The sequence below is a fragment of the Ylistrum balloti genome, unplaced genomic scaffold (genome assembly GCF_031769215.1).
Source record: "Ylistrum balloti isolate Yb309-2 unplaced genomic scaffold, AGI_CSIRO_Ybal_v1 Utg369622, whole genome shotgun sequence".
Lineage (NCBI taxonomy): Eukaryota > Metazoa > Mollusca > Bivalvia > Pectinida > Pectinidae > Ylistrum > Ylistrum balloti.
In genome coordinates this window covers 296,723-320,660 of record NW_026781892.1, presented here as the reverse complement: position 1 = coordinate 320,660, position 23,938 = coordinate 296,723, and the positions used below count along the sequence as shown (strand labels likewise).

At 36.9% G+C, this 23,938-nt stretch overlaps 1 protein-coding gene across 1 annotated transcript; it reads left to right on the top strand.

The window, feature by feature from the left end:
• The first annotated feature begins 15,555 nt into the window (after positions 1-15,555).
• LOC132549906 (nucleoside hydrolase-like) lies at positions 15,556-23,938 on the top strand. The gene is made up of 6 exons (XM_060213885.1): positions 15,556-15,591; positions 19,345-19,552; positions 20,256-20,430; positions 21,056-21,172; positions 22,179-22,315; positions 23,447-23,938. Exons 2-6 carry the CDS (start codon positions 19,364-19,366, stop codon positions 23,780-23,782), a joined length of 954 nt encoding a protein of 317 aa, XP_060069868.1. The 5' UTR covers positions 15,556-15,591; positions 19,345-19,363; the 3' UTR covers positions 23,783-23,938.

The following is a 23,938-nucleotide window of genomic DNA, read 5'->3' as shown; positions in this document are numbered from 1 at the left end:
GATAAGCTGGTATTCGTTAGGTCGGATTAGGACAGTGATAACCTGGTATTCGTTAGGTCGGATTAGGACAGTGATAACCTGGTATTCGTTAGAGTGGGTTAGGACTGTGACATTCCAGTATTCGTGCATTAGAGTTTATAGGTAAACTATTGAGGATTCGCTTGATACCATTTTATCGATAAATTCCTTACTTGGCTCTACTGTATCTGGTCAGAAATTTGCATTTATAATTGATATGGACTTGTGTGTACCATTTTACCTTATTCTTCATTGGATAAACAATTCATTTGAAATCAAAAGAACATGAGTTAGTCATAGCGTAAAATTCAAAATGAAGTTGATAATTATGAACTCCTCCGTCAAGACCCTTCAGAATGACAAACCTACACATCTCCCCTACCAAGAGATCATATTTGTTCTCTCCTTATTTATTTGGCGACCAAAATTTTCCCTCTATATCAAAAGCCCATCAAATTGTCTCCAAGTCTTTTTTTATGAACCGTTTTGATAGACATTTTGTTTGGGAAAAGAGGGAGAGTTATGATCGCGTGTCACGCTATGTCTTACTATGGGATAGGTCAACTCATAGCGCCGGCATATTCACGGTACGGACCGACTCAGATTCATCGATAGCGTACTCGGAACATGTATTCATCGTTTATAAATATTGTTGCACAGTTTTCACACAAAAGAAAAATCATGAAATGTAATTACACTGACAAACGCTGACATGCTGTGTACATGGACTTTATAGTCTAATATATACATTGTATTGGGGACATTGATAACCAATCAGGGTAGAATCACCATTATTTCGTGTTTAGTTTATAATACATGTGACACAAATTCCAGCAAAAACATAGCTTACGGGTCGTTATTTAATGTTTAGCGTTTTAATCAAACTTTATGCGAACTTATTTATGCATATAAATATCACGTTTTGGAATCGTCTCGGTAAGCATGCATCCCTAATATGCATTCATCTAGAGATAACACACTCCTATACAAAAAAACTTTCAATAAATTATCAATTCATGATGTTGCCCTGGTTTATTTTTAAAACTTAAAATGTTAAATATGTTTAAATGCTGGACACCAAAATAATCAGATTATGTTGATATTAACCGATCTATCTATGTTTATACTGATATCCTTTGATATGCTGTACTCGGTACTGTTTGTTATTGGATATTACCTATCTATAGCTTATATCGATGTTACTAGTATCGTGAAAAATCAATACACGTCATCATCAATAATCGATAGATAATTTCATCATTTTCTCTAAATATCAAACTAATAGAGACGTCCAGTTTAGTTATTTGTTCATTTAAGAACACAGTCGGATGTATGCCCCTCTCCATCATCATTGCAATAACGCTATTATTATCAATGCTGTAATTCCATTTCGTTTCTGTGGTTTCGAATATTTATTTATTTATTTATTTATTTATTTATTTATTTATCGCTCATTTATTCGTTCGTTCTTTCGTTTCTGTAGATAGCACATCCGAGTAATTTATTTATTTATTTATTTATCGTTCATTCGGCCAGTTGTCATTCGTTCATAACGGATCCAGTTGAGACACGTTGTTGATAATTATCTACTTAACAAAGACTGTTATCACTGAACATGTTTAAGATATGACGCCAAGAATTTCTAATTTGTTCATTCATGAAGTCAAAAAAACGCTAAGAAACCGAAGCGTGATATTTAACAGTTAGATGTGTTTGTTTCAGGGGTAAGGACTTGGCGACTATCAGGGTCGACAATTGTACTCCTGTCACTATCGATTTACTCTGGGCACCTTATCACTCAATCGCCATGTTTATTATTCCAAAGTCACTTTTTCCCTGTCACAGGTAGCAACATTTCTATATCGTCTTCAGACAGAGAAAACAGTATTATTGTCAGCCAAGATACACGTTTAAAACCAAATGGTAAGGAAAATTGTCTATAGTGAAGATACAAATTTAAATCCTTTACTACCGTAGACGCTTAACTAATTAAAATTTCAATTGGTGTTAACGGTGTCTCCAACACCGTCTGCTCTACAGATAGTTAAACAGTATTAAAGTGAAAATCTGTTGAGAGCTTTATTTTTTATCACTTTTCGTTATCTGGCATCATAAAAAACGAGATTGTTTTCTTTAAAAATGATTTTGAAAAACAATTTTATTCATGTGAATTTAGATTTAAGAAATTAGGTGCCGGGAAGACAAAAATGACCAGACTGTACTTTATACAAAAGAAAATAGTGATGAAATTAACAAACCGTAAACAGTAAGTAATCGAACGCTGAAAATGTGAATTTTCTAATAAAATCAAAATGTATGCAGGTATCAGTTGTTACTTTATCATGGAGTAATTCACCTATCGCTTGTATCTACACTCAACCAATCAGTGCATTCATTTTTACTGAGCAATTTTAGAACGTGTGATAATTGGAATAATCGGTGAAAGTAATGAAAGTAATCAGTAATAAAACTGCGTTGCTAATTACTAGGTTCGGTTGAAGACCCATTTAGAAGACTTCACTCTCGATGCCCCGTTTGTATGTGTCGAGATATACAAGATAAAAGTGGTTGGGGGTAATTTTACTGTAATCGCGTTTGTATTTCCCGTTATCGTCCATTATTAAATCTACATTATGTATAAAGCAGGTGAATGCTTCAGTGTTGGGGGTTTATGACATAATGTCAGTATGCAATTAAAATCATTATGTTCTTTTATATAAGGCACGAAAATATCCACTTTTAACGGTTTTTATTTCGTTTTTTTCACAAGGAGTTAAACGTCTTCCTTGAACCTAAACCAGATACTTTGTATTAAGTTTTTTGAGACAATCCAGTGCCTGTTTTGTCTTCTATACATAAAAGAAAGAAAACTTGAAAAAGAAAATTAACAGGAAAAAAATCCCTTAATCGCTAGCGTCATTACAGAAAATCTTGTATTTATATTATCTCTGTTTGTAACAGGTTGGTAAGCATCTAGTTCCGTTAACATAGTAATGACGTGTTGTAACTGATGACTACTTACCGAACCTAGTAATTAGTGGTCGGACACAATGCTTACCTCGATTACTTTTTCATGAATAGAATTTCGTAAAAAAAAATAATGATTAAATGAAAGAATCATAAATCATAATCGTTACCTTACTTTGTCATTTAAGTTTTCCATATTTTTACATCTCAACTGTTACAGATTCCTGATATAACAACCCTGTCACAGATTCCTGATATAACAACCCTGTTATACATTTCTGAAAAAACAACCCTGTCACAGATTCCTGATATAACAACCTTGTCACAGATTCCTGATATAACAACCGTGTTATAAATTCCTGATATAACAACCATGTTATAAATTCCTGATATAACAACCATGTTATAAATTCCTGATATAACAACCCTGTTATAAATTCCTGATATAAAAATCCCGTTATATATTTCTGATATAACAACCCTGTTACAGATTCCAGATATAACAACCCTGTCACAGATTCCTAATATAACAACCCTGTCACAGATTCCTGATATAACCTGATATAACAACCCTGTTATAAATTCCTGATATAAAAATCCTGTTATACATTCCTGATATAACAACCCTGTTATACATTCCTCATATAAAAATCCTGTTATACATTCCTGATATAACAACCCTGTTATAAATTCCTCATATAAAAATCCTGTTATACATTCCTGATATAACAACCCTGTTATAAATTCCTGATATAACAACCTTGTCACAGATTCCTGATATAACAACCATGTTATACATTTCATATATAACAACCTTGTCACAGATTCCTGATATAACAACCCTGTCACAGATTCCTGAAATAACAACCTTGTCACAGATTCCTGATATAACAACCCTGTCACAGATTCCTGATGTAACAACCCTGTTATGCATTCCTGATATAACAACCCTGTTATACATTTCTGATATAACAACCCTGTCACAGATTCCTGATATAACAACCATGTTATATATTTCTGATATAACAACCCTGTCACAGATTCCTGATATAACAACCTTGTCACAGATTCCTGATATAACAACCATGTTATACATTTCTGATATAACAACCTTGTCACAGATTCCTGATATAACAACCTTGTCACAGATTCCTGATATAACAACCCTGTCACAGATTCCTGAAATAACAACCTTGTCACAGATTCCTGATATAACAACCCTGTCACAGATTCCTGATGTAACAACCCTGTTATGCATTCCTGATATAACAACCCTGTTATACATTTCTGATATAACAACCCTGTCACAGATTCCTGATATAACAACCATGTTATATATTTCTGATATAACAACCCTGTCACAGATTCCTGATATAACAACCTTGTCACAGATTCCTGATATAACAACCATGTTATACATTTCTGATATAACAACCTTGTCACAGATTCCTGGTATAACAACCTTGTCACAGATTCCTGATATAACAACCCTGTCACAGATTCCTGAAATAACAACCTTGTCACAGATTCCTGATATAACAACCCTGTCACAGATTCCTGATATAACAACCCTGTTATGCATTCCTGATATAACAACCCTGTCACAGATTCCTAATATAACAATCCTGTCACAGATTCCTGATATAACAACCCTGTTATACATTTCTGATATGACAACCCTGTCATAGATTCCTTATAGAACAATCCTGTTATACATTTCTGAAATAACAACCCTGTCACAGATTCCTGATATAACAACCCTGTCACAGATTCCTGATATAACAACCCTGTTACAGATTCCTGAAATAACAACCCTGTCACAGATTCCTGATATAACAACCCTGTTATACATTCCTGATATAACAACCCTGTTATACATTCCTGATATAACAACCCTTTTATACATTCCTGATATAACAACCCTGTCACAGATTCCTGATATAACAACCCTGTCACTGATTCCTGATATAACAACCATGTTATACATTCCTGATATAACAACGCTGTCATAGATTCCTGATATAACAACCCTGTCACAGATTCCTGATATAACAACCCTGTCACAGATTTCTGATATAACAACCCTGTTATGCATTCCTGATATAACAACCCTGTTATACATTCCTGATATAACAACCCTGTTATACATTCCTGATATAACAACCCTGTCACAGATTCCTGATATAACAACCCTGTCACTGATTCCTGATATAACAACCATGTTATACATTCCTGATATAACAACCCTGTCATAGATTCCTGATATAACAACCCTGTCACAGATTCCTGATATAACAACCCTGTCACAGATTTCTGATATAACAACCCTGTTATGCATTCCTGATATAACAACCCTGTTATACTTCCGTGATATAACAACCCTGCTATGCATTCCTGATATAACAACCCTGTCACACATTCATGATATAACAACCCTGTCACATATTTCTGATATAACAATCCTGTTATGCATTCCTGATATAACAACCCTGTTATACTTCCCTGATTTAACAACCCTGTTATAAATTCCTGATATAACAACCCTGTTATGCATTCCTGATATAACAACCCTGTTATACATGTATGATATAACAACCCTGTCACAGATTCCTGATATAACAACCCTGTTATGCATTCCTGATATAACAACCCTGTCACAGATTCCTGATATAACAACCCTGTCACAGATTCCTGATATAACAACCCTGTTATACATTTCTGATATAACAACCCTGTCACAGATTCCTGATATAACAACCCTGTTATAGATTCCTGATATAACAACCCTGTCACAGATTCCTGATATAACAACCCTGTCACAGATTCCTGATATAACAACCCTGTCATAGATTCCTTATATAACAATCCTGTTATACTTCCCTGATATAACAACCCTGTTATAGATTCCTGATATAACAACCCTGTTATACATTTCTGATATAACAACCCTGTTATAGATAACAACCTTAGCTATAGTATTGTCAATATTCTATGTTTCATGGCATATTTCAATAATATGAGTCCTATTCTTATTTCAATATTCCATATTCTATTGTGATATGCAAATATTCTATGTCCTGTTGTAATATGTCCATATATTACGCCTTGTTGTCTATCCTTTGGTCGGACGTGAAGTTGACAGGAATCTGTTACAGAAGCGTAGAAGCATGCTAATTATAATGGTACCCAGTAGAAGCAATTTGTCTTATGTAAATATATCATCGCTATGCACAGAAAACTGCGTTGCATCAAATAAACTTTAGAAAATTATAGCGATACGTATAATATGCTCAGTGACGCCGCCCAGACAGGATAAAGTAATATACAGCGACCCGATCACCTCGCGTGTCTAAGCTTCATTCCAGTCAACCAATTATTATCATCATTATGAAATAAATGAAACATGAAATCTGAAATCTTTTACAAAACATTCCGATATTATTTTTTTACGATGGCCTCTGAGTTATGTCGTGTATGGAAGCTTGGAGATGACCCCGGTAAAAGTTATTTCGATATACTAAAACAACGACATTATTCTCAGGTAAATTGTGTACGCCGAATAATAAGTTACTGCATTATGTTTAGTTTAAGATATTTTTTAAAAGTTTGGTTTTTCAGACAGGTAAATTAGTGAATATTTATTCCTCAAAATAGGCTCAATAATCGGACATTTGTCATTGAATGAGGTAAGTTATCGAACACTTGTCATTGAATGAGGTAAGTTATCGGACACTTGTCATTAAATGAGGTAAGTTATCGAACACTTGTCATTGAATGAGGTAAGTTATCGAACACTTGTCATTGAATGAGGTAAGTTATCGAACACTTGTCATTAAATGAGGTAAGTTATCGGACACTTGTCATTGAATGAGGTAAGTTATCGAACACTTGTCATTGAATGAGGTAAGTTATCGGACATTTGTCATTGAATGAGGTAAGTTATCGGACACTTGTCATTAAATGAGGTAAGTTATCGAACACTTGTCATTGAATGAGGTAAGTTATCGAACACTTGTCATTGAATGAGGTAAGTTATCGAACACTTGTCATTAAATGAGGTAAGTTATCGGACACTTGTCATTGAATGAGGTAAGTTATCGAACACTTGTCATTGAATGAGGTAAGTTATCGGACATTTATTGTCAGTAAAATAAATGGAAACTTATTTTCATTTAATCTGGTGTTGGTGTTATATAAGGTGGGCGATTCTCAGTGGAAATATTTAATGCAGCTTATAAAGCGAACGATAAAGATATTTTATCGCGTAAATTACTGGACATTGATGACGCTTTGACAGAGAAAATTACTGGACACTGAGACGCTATGAGTGGTTGGAATCAGATAACGCCATGAACACAGTCAGCAGTACTGAACTGGGATGTTAGTTAAAACCGAGAATACATTAATTAGGTTAACCTAAAATGGAGAGAATTTAGTTTTAACGACAATGTAAGGAATTAACAGTTGAAATATTTCTCTGTAGATATCAAGTTTACGATGGCGTTTACGTCAGGGAATTAATGTCTTAATAGTGATAACAGGTAATATGTGTTCCACAGGTGTGATACACGGTATGAAATATTTAACTTGCATGACTTGACAGAATTCTGGTTCAATAGATTATTTTACATATTGGAACACAGAAAGTTTTAAAACATAATTATTCAAGAACAAAAGTTTAAAACCAAAGAAAAAAGGGGACATACAGAAGTTAACAAATATGTTGACGTTTTGTTACATGATACTAGAAACATGAGAACAAAATTGACAATTTAAACGATCTCCCAATAAAAACACAAATCTCCAGGTTGGGCTACACGTTCTTATCAGCAAAATACCAAAAATATTATTTGATACATATTAAGCCGATCTATTATATCGCTGTTTGAGTCAAGCCAACATCCAGGTATTCAAAAGCTATGTAATTATATGTATCATATGTCATGTTTTCAAATAATAATGACTGGGCGATAATTTTAATTTACTTCTAACAAATTAAGTTTTCGTCCTCAAAGACAGTTTGATTTTTGTCCAGTCCATTCATGGATAAGTATATCCGATATCCTCCTTCTTGTTCTATTGTGTTTCCTTAGCAGACCATTATCATAATTTATCAAACATTTCGGAATATTTCCGTGGTAAATTTCATGTGACACGCTAAGGACACGGGTGTGTGATTATCAATGCAGATCAATGACTTTCTGTAGTCAGTGAAACCTTTCATAACTTTAGTCAGACTAGGAAACCTTCACAAGGTGATTATAGTCGAGGTATTCATAGCGAGTTTCGAAGTCTCAATATACAGTTATTTATCAATAAAACAATACAAAAAAAAAAAAAAAAAAAGACAGCACAGAGTTACGCAGGGGTAGTTGTGGAAGTTCAAAGAAATCAGGTGAAGGTGTCGATGAAAATAATTCTGATCAAAACAAAATTATTTTTAAATATCTTTTTTTAATTTCTGGAGAAATATGTGGTGTCTAATTCTAACTTAGAACCACTGCAACTTAGAGTTTCTGTTACTGTATAAGGTAGTTTATAGATTTTTGACCACTTTTCCATATCAATATCAAAATCCTTGTTCCTTGTTCCAGTAGGTATTGACACTGCTGTAATAACACAGTTATAAAGTCATTGAAACCTCTTCTTTTCTTGAAAAATATTTTTAAAAAATAAGCGGTATAACATGTTGTGAAGGTCTGAATGAAACTCAACTTAAAATAAAAACCGTTTCACTGCTGTCGCTAGCCTATGGGCAAATCAAAATAATGCCGTGTTCTCAAAGTGGGAACAGTTAGAAAGTCAATAAAGCGTGTGGAGGGTGTACCTACGAAAATCTTAAAGAAACTGTAGATCTCATACTTCGGAAGTAAACCATATCCCAATTGAAGTCATGATGATGACATAGAGAATTCTGAAACAAACGTTGTCGTCTCCAGGCTTTCGACACCTATCACAGTAATTGCGATACTCGCACTAAATCATTAAAAATTGCGTCTACTAAATAACGTACAAATACAAGGGAAAACCGGGAAAGCAACAAACAATGTAGGGGATATAAACATCATGTCTGCAACGAAACTACGTTTCTGAACTGACCTGGTTTACAGTATATTTACAGTCCAAGGGAAGTAACTCGGAGAAACTCGAAGCATTTTTTTCTGAATATGAAATGTTTTTCGGAACACTCATTTGGAGTCGGACTTCAATGCTACTGAGAATATGAAAGGCGAGAAATAACAAAAGATAATGTTTCCAAACTGATTTTGCTATTTCACTGAACTTACTAGTCCATTGGCATATTTAATTAATTTCGTACTTCTTGGATTTAAACATCATGTCCTGAAATACATTTAAGTATCTGTTGAAACATATATCGAATTGAAAATGATAAAGAAAAAAAAAATAAGAACATTAGTTTTGTGACATAAGGACAGACACATGTTCTTCCTTCTCCGCCTGACACCCAGTGATATAGAGATCGTGACATGAGGACAGACACATGTTCGTCCTTCTCCGCCTGACACCTAGTGATATAGAGATCGTGACATGAGGACAGACACATGTTCGTCCTTCTCCGCCTGACACCTAGTGATATAGAGATCGTGACATGAGGACAGACACATGTTCGTCCTTCTCCGCCTGACACCTAGTGATATAGAGATCGTGACATGAGGGCAGACACATGTTCTTCCTCCTCCGCCTGACACCCAGTGATATAGAGATCGTGACATGAGGACAGACACATGTTCGTCCTTCTCCGCCTGACACCTAGTGATATAGAGATCGTGACATGAGGACAGATTCATGTTCGTCCTCCTCCGCCTGACACCCAGAGATACAGAGATCGTGACATGAGGACAGACACGTGTTCTTCCTCCTCCGCCTGACACCTAGTGATATAGAGATCGTGACATGAGGACAGATACGTGTTCTTCCTCCTCCGCCTGACACCTAGTGATATAGAGATCGTAACATGAGGACAGATACATGTTCTTCCTCCTCCGCCTGACACCCAGTAATATAGAGATTGTGACATGAGGACAGACACATGTTCTTCCTCCTCCGCCTGACACCCAGTAATATAGAGATGTTCGTCCTCCTCCGCCTGACACTCAGTGATATAGAGGACAGACACATGTTCTTCCTCCTCCGCCTGACACCCAGTGATATAGAGATCGTGACATGAGGACAGACACATGTTCTTCCTCCTCCGCCTGACACCCAGTGATATAGAAATCGTGACATGAGGACAGACACATGTTCTTCCTTCTCCGCCTGACACCTAGTGATATAGAGATCGTGACATGAGGACAGATTCATGTTCGTCCTCCTCCGCCTGACACCCAGTGATATAGAGATCGGGATATGAGGACAGATTCATGTTCGTCCTCCTCCGCCTGACACCCAGAGATACAGAGATCGTGACATGAGGACAGACACATGTTCGTCCTTCTCCGCCTGACACCCAGTGATATAGAGATCGTGACATGAGGACAGACACATGTTCTTCCTTCTCCGCCTGACACCTAGTGATATAGAGATCGTGACATGAGAACAGACACATGTTCTTCCTCCTCCGCCTGACACCCAGTGATATAGAGATCGTGACATGAGGACAGATTCATGTTCGTCCTCCTCCGCCTGACACCCAGTGATATAGAGATCGTGACATGAGGACAGATTCATGTTCGTCCTCCTCCGCCTGACACCCAGAGATACAGAGATCGTGACATGAGGACAGACACATGTTCTTCCTCCTCCGCCTGACACCCAGTGATATAGAGATCGTGACATGAGGACAGACACATGTTCGTCCTTCTCCGCCTGACACCTAGTGATATAGAGATCGTGACATGAGGACAGATTCATGTTCGTCCTCCTCCGCCTGACACCCAGAGATACAGAGATCGTGACATGAGGACAGACACGTGTTCTTCCTCCTCCGCCTGACACCTAGTGATATAGAGATCGTAACATGAGGACAGATACATGTTCTTCCTCCTCCGCCTGACACCCAGTGATATAGAGATCGTGACATGAGGACAGACACATGTTCGTCCTTCTCCGCCTGACACCCAGTGATATAGAGATCGTGACATGAGGACAGACACATGTTCTTCCTTCTCCGCCTGACACCTAGTGATATAGAGATCGTGACATGAGAACAGACACATGTTCTTCCTCCTCCGCCTGACACCCAGTGATATAGAGATCGTGACATGAGGACAGATTCATGTTCGTCCTCCTCCGCCTGACACCCAGTGATATAGAGATCGTGACATGAGGACAGATTCATGTTCGTCCTCCTCCGCCTGACACCCAGTGATACAGAGACCGTAACAGGATCACAGATACATGTTCTTCCTCCTCCGCCTGACACCCAGTGATATAGAGATCGTGACATGAGGACAGACACATGTTCTTCCTCCTCCGCCTGACACCCAGTGATATAGAGATCGTGACATGAGGACAGACACATGTTCTTCCTCCTCCGCCTGACACCCAGTGATATAGAGATCGTGACATGAGGACAGACACATGTTCGTCCTTCTCCGCCTGACACCTAGTGATATAGAGATCGTGACATGAGGACAGATTCATGTTCGTCCTCCTCCGCCTGACACCCAGAGATACAGAGATCGTGACATGAGGACAGACACGTGTTCTTCCTCCTCCGCCTGACACCTAGTGATATAGAGATCGTGACATGAGGACAGATACATGTTCTTCCTCCTCCGCCTGACACCCAGTGATATAGAGATCGTGACATGGGGACAGACACATGTTCTTCCTTCTCCGCCTGACACCCAGTGATATAGAGATCGTGACATGAGGACAGACACATGTTCGTCCTTCTCCGCCTGACACCCAGTGATATAGAGATCGTGACATGAGGACAGACACATGTTCTTCCTTCTCCGCCTGACACCTAGTGATATAGAGATCGTGACATGAGAACAGACACATGTTCTTCCTCCTCCGCCTGACACCCAGTGATATAGAGATCGTGACATGAAGACAGACACATGTTCGTCCTTCTCCGCCTGACACCCAGTGATATAGAGATCGTGACATGAGGACAGATTCATGTTCGTCCTCCTCCGCCTGACACCCAGTGATATAGAGATCGTGACATGAGGACAGATACATGTTCTTCCTCCTCCGCCTGACACCCAGTGATATAGAGATCGTGACATGAGGACAGATACATGTTCGTCCTCCTCCGCCTGACACCCAGTGATATAGAGACCGTAACAGGATCACAGATACATGTTCGTCCTCCTCCGCCTGACACCCAGTGATATAGAGATCGTGACATGAGAACAGACACTTGTTCGTCCTCCTCCGCCTGACACCTAGAGATATAGTGATCGTGACAAGAGTACAGATACATACAAATCACGTTCACGCTCGGTTTATTAAGAAGAAGAAGAAAACCGAGTGGGTCACATGGCTTGTCACGTGGATTGAAAGTGTAAACAAACACACATGTCTTTTGTTGGTTGCCGTAAATGATTCTATAGTGACATGATATATAATTTTAACAATCAATCTTAGTAATTCGGTTTGTTTTGGCTTGTCGTGCGAGAATTATCTATGTTAATCGCGGGCGCTATACTAGTGGGGTCCCAAAGGGGGTAATTACAATAGGAAAAGAAAAAAAAAACTCATTGTGCAGAAATGCACAGTAATCGATACTTTGTCTGTACACATTAATATATATTGTTTACCATTCAAGATGTGTCTATGTTTTTATTATGAATGTTATGTTTATCACCACGGTTGTTATTCTCACAGTAACACCAGTACCGTCATATTTTTACTCTTAGAACGAATACCCCCAATTTGGTCCCAACTTGCAGTTAACAACAAACACACGTTGTCGATAGTAAATTTAAGCGAATAACACAACTAATTTCATTCAGCATTTATCAGATAACACTTTTAGTAGTGCTGTTCATAATATATTCACGCGTCAAACACTGGATATTGGATTATAATCAATGACAGACGGATACGTTTTAATTATAGGGCTGACGTTACGCTAATCAGTCAAGCAACAGCTTCGCAGATCCTCCTTCATATTTCGCCATCTAACGATCTCTTGTCTAAAATAAATTCTTGTCTGTCCTCTTTTCTGGTCTGTCTCCTTCCTCTTACACTTTCTGTCACTTTCTGTAAGCTAACTTTTAGGTCCTCATCGCCTTTTCGTATTTGCGTCCGCCATATTGCTTCTTTTTAGGCTTATACGCATGCGCACTGTTTACATTCTTTATATTTTAGATATCGATAAAAAATCAAAGATGAAAAAAAGAATGATTGCAGTCACTTTTAATTTTAGTAATTAACAGAAAGTCTTAGTTTTGTAACATTCTATTGGAAAATAGAACGTTTTATATCGTTTTCTCGTAGTGTTTTTAACATTATAGTCGCTTTAAGGACCAAATGTTCTATTTTATCCAATTAACTTCATTATGTGGAAACACTCCCTGGTTTGTATTCGTTCCATTTCACTCAGACGATTGTTCTTTATAGAAAAGGTTTTGGATATTGAGTTAAGATTTAGAGGTTGGTATCTTACGGAACTAGAAATACACGTTTGTAACACTAGAACTGCAAACCTCCATCTGGTTTGCCTTGGATAAACAAGTCCAGTGTTCATTCATTATTGATTAATTCATTCTCTTCCAACATTTATGATAATATTACCGTTGACAGCGCACTCTCTCGATCTTCGTCAGACGATTAGGTTTTCATTGACTGTTTAAAGGGAAGTAACTCTCGATTGCACTGCTTGTAATGGGTTCGTCCCACGACCAGCTGATTTAATTAAAATTACTTATTTAATGTGTAAAACAACAGCCGTCGTAGTTTGTTTTTCCATACAGGTGACTACTTGGCAGGACGTGAATACAATAATTTACAAAATAATCCGAAGAACATAAAATCAGAGTTTAATTTAAAATGTTTACATATTCATTGTTAAAAATCGACACTAAAGTAGACGAAGAGGGAATTAATATTTGATTAAGCAACGCTTGACAAATCGACGACGATTGGGTAAAAATGTCCTCAGGACAACACTGTAATAGAAATGAATCAGTACCTGCAGAATTGCAAGAAAAGTCTTGAGTAGTGTTAATATTCTCTCCCTGTATTCAACATAGATAAGAGAAAATCATTTACTCCTTTCGTACGGACTTTTGTTTTTTGTTTTTCTTTGTTTTTTTTTCATTGTTTTTTTTTTGTTATTATTATTATTATTTTTTAACCTTGAATATTTTTTTTCATAAATGATATAAAAATGAAAAAAGACATACCACAAAACGGAAATCGGCCACGACTTCTACTTTTATTCTGTAATGTTATTTTCCTAATGAGACTAACGACCTTAAAGAATCCCAATTATTTCAAGACTTAAGGATTCGTGCCTTTCGGCATGATACAGCAAAGTCTCGGAAATTTGACATTGTAACATCAAGATTAAGTTTGACTGAAGCTCCAGTCAGTGTTGTATAGGGTACAATTTGTACATCCCTTGTCCTCTTTACTATTTTTTTCTCTATACCGGGTGTGTAAAATTGAAAAATACGCAGCATTAAAACGAGAAAATACGAGATGTGATCGGTATTTCTTGTATTTCTTCACTTTCATTAGTATCTGTTTTATCACCCATTACCACATATCATATTATAACTTTCAGACATGAAGAAATTATATACAAAACTCACAACAACCTTTTTTTTAATTTTCTTGACCGAGTGTTTGGTCCATTTGATTTGTTCTTGTGTCTACAAGGTAGTTTTAACCAAACAATGACCTTCAAACTGACCAACACATGAGGTATTATCTGCAAAGTACATAGTCGGAAACCTTACAATGCCGAGGAGTTAGGACAGGTGGTATACATACGCAATTCTGTCATGTCAGGTGAAAATAATCGTTCCTTATTTTTCTCAAACTGGATAACTTTAATGATAATGTTAGACCTGTTAGGAAATGTCCTATCTATAGATACTGTTGTGCTTGACTGACATTTGTGATAAAGAAAATGATGAAAAGAAAAAAAAAGTATGGATATGATCATATGAGTTGTTGTAGAAAATGTGTAAACGCTTTAGTATCTCAATTTCAACCAGATTTAGATTGTTAATTGTTTTAAAATATCAGTTTTTGTCAGAAAAATCGGTATAACAATTAGTTGTATCATTCATTAATGATGAGTTTTTTTTTATTTGTTGTCGTGATATCTATAGAGTGTTTGGTATGCGGTGGAATGGCATGGTACTATTTAAACAAGATTGTCGAACTGATGATGAATTCCAAAATCTGCACCCATAACATTACCCTTGGGTAAAGATACGCTAAAATGTAAGACCACACATTATTCGGTTAAATGTTGAAGCCTTGTATATTTGGATTGTGTATAAATATATTATGCCTTCGTAGCATGATCCGATTTACGGATCGTATATGGCAAAATGGTGAATGTGGGATACTGTCCAATGACATTCGTTGTACTAAAATAGTACGGAAATTCCAGTTTTGCTAAGGAAATACCCAGTACAGCAAACATGGCTGCCTGCATACGATAGGGAGCCGGTAAGTAAAAGACAACAACATTACAGGAGTGCTTACTTTTCGACAGGTATTTGTAGACTACAACACGAGCTGGGTATAAATTCCAGTTCCAAGGATAATGACACATGCTGTCACACACAGACTTAAAGTTAGGAACTGACCGTAAAACACCTTGGCCTGTACATGTGTCGGTATTTATGTATAGAACATGTTGATAACGTGTACAGCCTACCGTACGAGTGTTGTACAAAGTTTATATTAAAGGTCAGGTACAGGGCTGTCGTCTCGTGGCAAGTATGTAGGTCGTGGTTTCATCAGTTTTTCCTATTCAATTCCAGTCTGATCGCTGGAGTTCTAGATAGGCGTGCTTTCTATTCCCTAATTTTCTTTCTATAAATATCATTTAGTCAAGACTATAATATTAGGAATTCCTAAAACAGGAAACTGTTCTTTTAACCGGAAATTCCACCGTGAAGCCTTTTATGATGCATATACATGTACAGAGTGTGGATACAGTGTCCCAAAACTTCACACCTCTCAGAATCCAGCTACATGTACGGGTGAATTTGGCGTGTACTTGGATTGTATTATGCATGAGAATTGGCAATATTTATTCGGGTAAAATACTCAGCAGTCGTAGGTCACATTACAAAATAAATAAATAAATCACAGATCATGAGTAATTGATAAAGAACTTGTATGCATTAAGATATCATAAATTTAAAATTTGAATGACATATACAACTAGAACAGAGAAGAAAGAATACATACCAAGTTGATAACTACGATAACCCATAAGGCCAGTATGTGGTTTACTTCAAGCCCTAAAAAGCGGCTCCATAGTTGATAACCAACCACAACATAAAATTAAAAAAAAAACAGTATGTGTCTTTATATCGCACGTAAAATGACAGGAATAATTTTACATGTATTTACTTTATCAAAGTTACAAAACAAAAACAACAAACAAACAAAAAACAAAGAAAACAAAACAAAACAAAAAAACACATAAAAGAGATAAAAAGCACACAACAAAAGAGATTTAAGATCTTAATTTTTATATCGGACAGATATTTTTTTCTGGATTAAGTATTTTGTAATGAATGCCTAGTGAATACAAAGAATATTTACACTAAACTGAAACAATGCATTTATGTCAAGAAGTCTGCACAGATGAAATATTCCATTATTATTGTTACAAGTTAATGTGTAATACGTATTTACATGTATATATAAATGTGTGTTACTGGAATGCATTGATCGGGATGTAACATTTTATAAAGATAAAAATACTTAAAAATGTGTGCCAGGAAACGATTTTTGGTACATGTTTTGTGTGTATGTATGTTCCAGCTAAGCTTCAATTCTTTAGTCGTAACCGGTCGTCTTTTCCAGGCTTTTAACGCTTCGCCACTTCTGTCTGAATTATGCCTTCATTTTGTGATTTCTTACTCTTGTCATTGATACACGTGCCATGAATACCGTGCGTAAAGGTTATGTAACAGATTTATAAGTTCTATGAACTGAAAATACCTTTGATCAACAAACATTTGTTGCCCATTCACTATATCTAAATCGACGCCGCCATCTTGTTACCGCGAGCCAGGAAGCAGACCACGTTTTAACGTGATTTTGGAACTAAAACGTTATTTCCCCTAAAATCTGATTTCGTATTGAACGAGTTTTTTAGGAATTAAGTTAAGTATGAGAGCGACAAAGAGTAGTAGATAATCGATATTGAATTTATGGTTAGAGAGTTCATCTTTTTGAGCATGATGGTTAAGAAGCTTTGTTGATGAAGGAACCAGACGACATATGAACTGGACATTAAATAACGTATCTTGCGGCAAGTAAACTTGTACAATGTCCGCGTGTGGTCAAATTATCTAATTTACTCGTGATGTATTCAGAGCAGGTTTTGTTAAGTCGCCACGGTCATTAACATAAAAACTCGGATTATTATTTAAATACTTATCTAATCATTATTTTTCAGGTGTAGATAAGAATCATCTTCACATGTAACGGTAAACATGTCCGGCTGTTGGACACATACTTTTTTATCAGTCCGATTCAAACACTTTGAAGTAACTACTACCCCTATTACTACGGAGTTTCTGACTAATGCACCAGCATAATATTACCCACTATATATACTGGACAAAATAAGTTAAGGATCATAAATTGTGACCATAATATCTTTAAAAATTCAAATCATGTATTGCCGGTAATTGCACTCGTAGTTTCTCCAATATGTACCTAAAGTCATGTCAAAGGTGAAAGCACGTGCATCTGAAGGTCTTGCCGTTCCCCTCTAGTTAACTATGGTGGTGTGAAAAACTGACTGGTCTATTACTACAGAGGAATCTTGCAGGTTTTGATTCTGTTACTTCTAAGCTAAAAAAAGTTGAATTTGGAAACATTTAATCAATTTGTAACGAAAACTTGAAAAACTAATCATGCGAAGACATTTAAATGATATGGAAGCCGCGCGAGCTAGAGGGCTCCTTCAAGCTGGTCAAACTCAACGAAATGTGGCGGCACAGCTTCATGTTTCTCAGAGCGTGATTAGTAGGCTATGGAATCGCTATCAACAGACAAATAACGTCCGTCAACGCCCCAGATCTGGACGACCACGCTGTACGACAGCCCGACAGGACAGATTCATTTGCATCACGGCACGACGTCAGCGGTTTTTGAGTGCTCCTGTCTTGAATCTTCAGTTTCAGCGTGCTACAAATCTAAGGATTTCATCCCAGACAATCAGAAACAGACTCCATGCCTCTAATTTACGAGCTAGAAGACCAGCAGTCCGATCAATTTTATCCAGAGGTCATCGACAATCCAGACATCAATGGGCCACTCATCATTTGAATTGGCAATTACGTCATTGGAGAAATGTTATGTTCACAGATGAGTCTAGGTTTTGTGTTGACTTCCATGACGGTAGGAGGAGGGTATGGAGAACCCAAGGAGAGCGCTATGCAGACTGCTGTGTTGTCCAGCATGATCGCTTTGGTGGTGGGTCAGTGATGGTTTGGGCAGGGATCAGTGTTGACTTCCATACAGACCTCTACATCATAGACAATGGATCTTTAACAGCTGTTCGATACAGGGACGAGATTCTACACCCTATAGTAAGGCCCATTGCAGGAGTTGTTGGCCATGATTTTATTTTGATGGATGATAATGCTCGTCCTCACCGTGCTCGTGTGGTCAACGACTATCTTCAACGTGAAGCAATCGTTCGCATGAACTGGCCAAGTCGTTCTCCTGATCTGAACCCTATCGAGCATGCTTGGGACACCTTGCAACGCCGGGTTTCAGCTCGACCTAATCCGCCACAGAACCGCCAACAGCTTATGATTGCTCTGCAAGAGGAATGGCAGCGCATCCCACAGATCAGCCACCGACGACTAATAAGGAGCATGTGCAGACGTTGCAGGGCAGTTATTGATGTCAACGGAGGTCATACTGCCTATTAAACTGCCAATTGCAGTTTGATGAGTTTTCCTTGTCTACATGATTAACTTGCTCTACTTCCTCTTACACTTTGATTTCAAGGGTGCTGTTACTCAGGGTTATCTGCTCTTGGTAGCAATTACCACAAATGAATTTGTTTTGTGTAATTAAAGACTAAAATGAATGTTCTGTCATTAAAATTTAAAATATAATCATATTATTATTTGTATGTAAAACTGCACTGTTTCAAGTTTATGATCCTTAACTTATTTTGTTCAGTATATATGACCCACATTCATTCGTTGCGGTTCACAGACACGCCTAGTAAACGAAAATGGCTACACAAAAGAAAAAGCTGGTCATAGATACCGATGGCGGTATAGACGATGCACAAGCAATCTTCATCATGTTGGACTCGAACGTGTATGACGTCATTGGTATCACGTGCGTCAGGGGCAACAGCGGCGTGGAGCAGGTTGCACGCAATGTTCTGAAAATTCTCCGAGCAGCTAACAGACTGAATGTAAGTAAAAGCGATGTTAACGTTTACTTTGTCACACGTTTAACATCAATTATAAGTTTTTTTTCTCTCTTTGACACTCATATCCAAACCTTTAGATGGATAATATTTTCTTACCTCACATATTTCACATGGTGACCCCCGTGGTTGCTAGGGATGGGATATCTCACACGGGGTAGGGAAAGACGCATGGCACGTGCTGCGATGCTTTCCGTAATAGCTTCATCGGTTTATGCAGTGTAGCCATGTCACAAACTGATAACGTCATCAACTTAGACGCACATTTCATGGGGCGTTTATGGTGAGTCGATGAATATGTTAAACAACAATACTTACAATTTGTTACTGTTGATTTCAGTGAGAAAATTAACAAAACAAGAGTCTATTACGTGGACTGGGAACTCTCGAATGAGAGTTTGTATTGTCAACACCGGGCTTTGTCCAGTCACAGAAATAAATTTATATCAAACACATAAAGGTAACAGAATCTGTTCGGCATAACCTGAGGAATTCTTCTGCTGTTGGTACAATGGTATGACGTCACATCAACAATTCACTGACGTGACGTCAACAATGCCAAGCATTGAGAAAATCTCATTATTTGTATAGATACCTAGAAGGATAAAAGAAGATAAATAAGGTAAAATTCTACTCAATGTTTCTTAGACTATTAAAGATGATTTAACATTGTTACTGTTGTGATCAGGTCCCAGTTTTTTCCGGAGGTCCTTTCTCCATTCTTGGCGAAAAAGCAATAAAAAATTCTTACCAAGGAGACGACGGCTTGGGAGATTGTCCATCAATACAGGAACCAGATGTTAGTGTCCTACAGACAGAAACAGCGACGGACGCGATGATCCGGCTAACGAAGGAACTTCCAGGTAAATTGGCACTACACGTATAGCGTTTTAATCTGCAACAGCTAAGGTTCCCCCCATCGATCGTTTCTTAGTTAACAAGTCTACAGACATTCCACCGGAAATAGAAAACGTTGGATAATTCCACATATTGTGTTTCAATCTGTACTTCGTGTTACTCGACTCATTTCTTACAGAATGTTGAGGATACATTGAAACAAGATGTTAACGTTATATATAAAATTGATGTCCCTGACGTATGGAAACTGTAAAGGTAAATTAAAACAAAAACAAATGAAGGTTTACCGTTTTGAAATGAAGAATTCGGTTTAAATAGAATACATTCTCTGCTCGTTAAGAACCCAAGGAACGTTTCTTTCGAAAGTTTGATTATAAAAAGGTATTGTTTTTAAAATGATTTTAAAAAATCTATCATAATGGTTCCGATTCTGCCCGCTGCACGGTTTCCTAGCTTCACGTTACCTTCCGAGTCGGCATCTGTTGCCAGGTTAAAACAAAGTGCATTGCTTTCTATTTATAGAAGAATCTTTCTCTTCTTACAGGGTTGATAAAACACTTTCGAACATATTTAAGAACACCAAACATGAATTATCATAGAAATATACTCACGTCTTTTTTTTTATTACAGGGGAGATAACTCTTATGTGTATTGGTCCACTTACCAACCTTGCGACAGCCCTGAAAGTGGACCCAGACTTCGGTAGCCGATTGAGAGACTGTTTTATTATGGGAGGCAACTATTATGGTAACCTGAACTTTTGTTATGTAATTGCTCTTACATTTTCATTCCTCATTAATACGTTTGGAACTTCTAAATACTATGGTAACTTTTTTATTTGGACGCTAAAATACTGTGGTAACCTAACCTTTAATTTCCACACTAAATACTATGGTAACCAAACTTTTAATTTCCACACTAAATACTATGGTAACCTAACCTTTAATTTCCACTCTAAATTTTCCACAATAAATTCTATGGTAACCTAACCTATAATTTCCACGCTAAATTCTATGGTAACCTAACCTTTAATTTCCACACTAAATACTATGGTAACCAAACCTTTAATTTCCACACTAAATACTATGGTAACCAAACCTTTAATTTCCACACGAAATACTATGGTAACCAAACCTTTAATTTCCACACTAAATACTATGGTAACCAAACCTTTAATTTCCACACGAAATACTATGGTAACCAAACCTTTACTTTCCACAATAAATTCTATGGTAACCAAACCTTTAATTTCCACACTAAATACTATGGTAACCTAACCTTTAATTTCCACGCTAAATTCTATGGTAACCTAACCTTTAATTTCCACACGAAATACTATGGTAACCTAACCTTTAATTTCCACACGAAATACTATGGTAACCAAACCTTTAATTTCCACACTAAATACTATGGTAACCAAACCTTTAATTTCCACACTAAATTCTATGGTAACCTAACCTTTAATTTTCACTCTAAATTCTATGGTAACCAAACCTTTAATTTCCACACTAAATACTATGGTAACCAAACCTTTAATTTCCACACTAAATACTATGGTAACCAAACCTTTAATTTCCACACTAAATTCTATGGTAACCAAACCTTTAATTTCCACACTAAATACTATGGTAACCAAACCTTTTGTTTTGACAGTGTTCCTCAATTTTACTGAATTGTTGATATATTGTTCCTGGTGAATATCCTGAAATAACAAATTCGTATTTTTGTAAAACAATTTTTCTTTGATTGAAAGGAAAAGGTAACATAACAGTGAGTGCAGAATTCAACTTTCACGCTGACCCAGAGGCAGCTTACATAGCTCTGGAACAAGTGGGATGTCCCACCACACTAGTTGGCTGGGAAGTTTGTGAGGAAAACGGACCCACCTGGGTATGTTTGTCAATTATCGTTGGTCAGGTAGAAAGTAAAAATATATTATGTATTTATTTTGTCTATATATTATGTATGTATATATGAGAGAGAGAGAGAGAGAGAGAGAGAGGGGGGGGGGGGGGAGAGAGAGAGAGAGAGAGAGAATCAAAATCTTCCCGACCTACTTCAAAACATTTTTACGGCTGTGGCAAATTAAGTTTTAAATGATCATCTAAAGAAATATTAAGAGTTACCATTACAGAGTGTATTTACATCGAAAGCACCATTGTACCAGGCTTATTCTGTGTATAATATTCTACACAAGTCCTGATATAGGGTACAGATAATGGAAAAATATGTATATAAGAATTTTCACAGGGATACCCACTTCGATACTCTGCTAAATCAGTTGGGTTAGCTATAAACAGGTCATAATCATGATGCTCGGTTTCCTAGACAACAGGGATGAACATTTAACTTTCTGTGTCAATAACTATGTTTGTATTACTTTTGACATGGAAGAGGATGAATTTCTAACATCGTTATTAAGATTGTTGTTGGATTTAGACCTACCTTTTCGAGAGGTGTATACTGCGGATGATGGTGTTCCTTAGTTGGGTTGTTGGTCGCCTTGTTGCAAGAAAAAACATTATTACATAGAGTTTCCAGGGATGCGGGTTTTTGTAAGTTATGGGAAAGTTTAATGGCCGTGGTATTGATCTCATAGGGAAATATTCTAATTTCTTGTCCGATCTGAAATTGGACGTATTTGATACTCAGAAGTGTGCCATTGTCTTATTCGAGAGCGTGACATTACTTACCAGAACACCTTGTACCAATGTGGCGAATTGAAACTATTAAAACAGTGAAGACGATTTCAAACCGTTCAGTAACAGTAACAGGTGATACATCTTGAGAGTAACAGGGTTCATCGATATATATCTAACTTTCATCCTATATCCTTCCTGTAGGCCTGGGGATTTCTCTCTGTTGACCACGATATTATTAAATGTACTGTCAGACTGGTAGAGATAATAGAATTTCTATATTGTCTACCTGGGGTGCTGTAGGACTGGGGATTTATCTTAGAAATTTTGCGTATTGTATACCAAGTACAGTGTATATACAGATTGTTTTTCTTCATTTCAGGATCAGTATCACCAACTACGGAGTTTCCCTGGGAAGCGAAATCAATTCCTGAAGGCTATTGAAGATAAACCTGTCGCCTTTTCTATCAAGCAGGGATGGAACTATTCGCCAGCTGACGAGTTTTTAGCAGCATGTATGGTGGACCCTTCACATGTTGTCATGGAAACGAAACGTGTGTACGCAACAGTAGAACTTGGCGGAAAATTTACATACGGACAAATGGTGGTAGACTGGAACAAAGTTCTCAAGAGAGACCCAAATTTAACTATAGTTACTAAAATCGATAAAAACGAATTCTTTAATATTCTTCTGAATAGTGCAAAGAACGACATTTAAAGTTTTTAAAACACCAATATGGTATTATCTATAGTTTTCGCGATAACTACATCAGTTTTACACCAAAAAGAACTTTTTTGTGTACCTAGCAAAATGTAATGATACGGCCTAACATTTTTAAACCCTGAACAATAAAAAAAAGTTCAAAACTTAAAA

Bases quoted from the DNA above. Each gene is read 5' to 3' on its own strand.
- LOC132549906 (XM_060213885.1), top strand. From the start codon at position 19,364: ATGGCTACACAAAAGAAAAAGCTGGTCATAGATACCGATGGCGGTATA. The intron at 19,553-20,255 runs GTAAGTAAAAGC...TGTTGTGATCAG, and splicing joins GAGCAGCTAACAGACTGAAT to GTCCCAGTTTTTTCCGGAGG. The intron at 22,316-23,446 runs GTATGTTTGTCA...TCTTCATTTCAG, and splicing joins AGGAAAACGGACCCACCTGG to GATCAGTATCACCAACTACG.